At 42.8% G+C, this 2,460-nt stretch overlaps 1 protein-coding gene across 1 annotated transcript; it reads left to right on the forward strand.

The window, feature by feature from the left end:
* The first annotated feature begins 157 nt into the window (after positions 1-157).
* Positions 158-2,413, forward strand: LOC111475677 (probable serine/threonine-protein kinase At1g54610). Its single transcript, XM_023119931.1, has 4 exons — positions 158-836; positions 1,035-1,319; positions 1,416-1,733; positions 1,866-2,413. Exons 1-4 carry the CDS (start codon positions 489-491, stop codon positions 2,139-2,141), a joined length of 1,227 nt encoding a protein of 408 aa, XP_022975699.1. The 5' UTR covers positions 158-488; the 3' UTR covers positions 2,142-2,413.
* Positions 2,414-2,460: the final 47 nt, after the last annotated feature.

Below are 2,460 nucleotides of genomic sequence, written 5' to 3' on the forward strand. Positions count from 1 at the left end.
AAAAAAAAAAAAAAAAAAAAAAAAAAAAAAAAAAAAAAAAAAAATCCCATCTTCTTCCTCAGTCAGTTCAGTGTGGACTGAGTGTGATTGAAAATAGCAGAAGTTGTTGAGTTTTTGTTTTTGGTTAACAAAATTGAGTATTTATTAACAGTAAATTGGAGGTGTTTATGTATGTATGTATGTATGTATGTCTGTATGTACTGAAAAGGTGTGTTTATGAAGCTGTGATTTGTTTTAAAAGAATTTGACTGTGCCTCCATTTGTGGCCGACTCCAAATCATTGCTTTCCATTACTTTTGTCTCTCCAAAATCTTTCTCCTTATATTAATTCACTTTCATACTTCCGTTTTCTCCCACATTCCCCATTTCCATCGCAAATTTATCATTAGGGTTTCTGTTTTCCCTTAATTTCGGTGTCTTCTGATTCCAAATTGCTGGAATGTGATGGGGGGATGATTCAATGAGTTTTCCGATTCCGTTTGTTCTTAATGGGCTGCGTTTTTGGGCGAGAGGTTTCTGCGAAGCCCGTTCAGAGACCGGAGGAGAGACCCAACGCCGATGAGGCAATCAGGGCTTCTGCGAAGGCGGAGGTTCGTGAGATTCGAGCTGATGCTTCCGCTAATGTCCGCAATGGCGGAAGTAGGAACGAGGTTGACGATGATAGAGGTTCGAGGCCGAGGCGGCGATCGTCGAGGCCGAATCCGAGATTGAGTAATCCGCCGAAGCATGGGGAGCAAGTCGCCGCTGGTTGGCCGTCTTGGCTCTCCGCCGTCGCCGGCGAAGCTATCAATGGGTGGATTCCTCGCCGTGCTGACAGTTTCGAGAAGCTTGATAAAGTATGATTTCTCTCTCTCATCAACAGTTTCCTTTTGTTCTAAGTTTGATTCTTCAGAGTTGAAGAAGGAATTTAATGGCTATTTCCATTTATGTTCTTATCGCCATGATTCAATTATGCTTCAGTTCTGTTCGAGTTTTGCTTTCCTTTTATGAACAAAACCAGAATTCCCAAATTTGTAAATATTGTTGTTGATCAGATTGGGCAAGGGACGTATAGTAATGTGTACAAAGCCAGGGACTCATTGACAGGGAAGATTGTGGCTCTGAAGAAGGTTCGTTTCGACAATTTGGAGCCCGAGAGCGTCAAGTTTATGGCCCGGGAAATTCTCATTCTGCGGCGTTTGGATCATCCAAATGTCGTTAAACTCGAAGGTTTGGTGACGTCCCGGATGTCGTGTAGTTTGTATCTTGTATTTGAATACATGGAGCACGATCTGGCTGGACTTGCTGCAAGCCCTGGGATCAAGTTTACGGAATCGCAGGTGCGAAGCTACTCGACAAAGTTCTTTGCTATCTGTGAGATCTGATTCGTTAATGGATGCTGTATTTAGCTCTAATTCTTCAAATGGACTTAGCAGGTTAAATGTTACATGAACCAATTGTTATCAGGGCTTGAACATTGTCACAACCGTCACGTGCTGCATCGTGATATAAAGGGATCAAATCTTCTGATCGATAACGATGGGATCCTGAGGATAGCTGATTTCGGATTGGCGTCTGTCTTTGATCCTAACCACAAGCATCCAATGACAAGTAGGGTGGTTACGCTATGGTATCGACCTCCTGAACTTCTTCTTGGAGCTACTGATTATGGTGTCGGTGTAGACCTCTGGAGCGCTGGCTGCATTTTAGCCGAGCTGTTAGCTGGAAAGCCTATCATGCCCGGTCGCACCGAGGTGAAGCTCGTTACCAATACATCTTTTGTTCTGTCTTCAGTTCGTCGAATGCCGTTTGATCTTGTAAATAAGTTCATGTTTCTTAGGCTTTTGTCACTTTTGTCGTGATTGTTACCATATTTGATCTCCCAGGTTGAGCAGCTGCATAAGATATTCAAGTTATGTGGCTCTCCTACAGAAGAATACTGGAAAAAGTCGAGGTTGCCTCATGCAACAATATTCAAGCCTCAACATTCATACAAGAGATGCATATCGGAGACATTTAAAGACTTCCCGCCGTCATCCCTGCCACTAATCGAGACGCTTCTCGCCATCGACCCCGCTGAACGCCTAACTGCCACTGCTGCTTTACATAGTGAAGTGAGTTTATACAATATGCTGTTGCATACACATTGTATCGTTTTTTAAACTATCCGACGAGCTGTCTACTGAATCTCTGCATCGTAGGTATTAAATAACGATATGATCGATTCTTAGAAACTTAGAACAGTTCGGAAAATACGTAAAGTAGGTCTCTCTTCATCATAGGAATCATCTTGCTCCATGGCCAGTTGTTTTCACCCATTAGATCTACGGTGCATGCCACGGAGTATTGTTTTTTACCCTATCATTCATCGACACGTATTTACTCCTCCCGAGAAGGAGAAGAGAAAGCACGTGTCGTTTTAGTAACCTCGGAAGCTGATTATAGCAGAGACTTTCTTTTGTGCTTTTTTCCGTAGTTCTT

This window comes from Cucurbita maxima, unplaced genomic scaffold (genome assembly GCF_002738345.1).
Source record: "Cucurbita maxima cultivar Rimu unplaced genomic scaffold, Cmax_1.0 Cma_Scf02427, whole genome shotgun sequence".
Lineage (NCBI taxonomy): Eukaryota > Viridiplantae > Streptophyta > Magnoliopsida > Cucurbitales > Cucurbitaceae > Cucurbita > Cucurbita maxima.

Excerpts from the sequence above, each read along its gene's own strand:
- LOC111475677 (XM_023119931.1), top strand. The coding sequence starts at position 489 with ATGGGCTGCGTTTTTGGGCGAGAGGTTTCTGCGAAGCCCGTTCAGAGA. Across the intron at positions 837-1,034 it reads GTTTCGAGAAGCTTGATAAA|ATTGGGCAAGGGACGTATAG; the intron begins GTATGATTTCTC and ends GTTGTTGATCAG. Across the intron at positions 1,320-1,415 it reads TCAAGTTTACGGAATCGCAG|GTTAAATGTTACATGAACCA; the intron begins GTGCGAAGCTAC and ends TGGACTTAGCAG.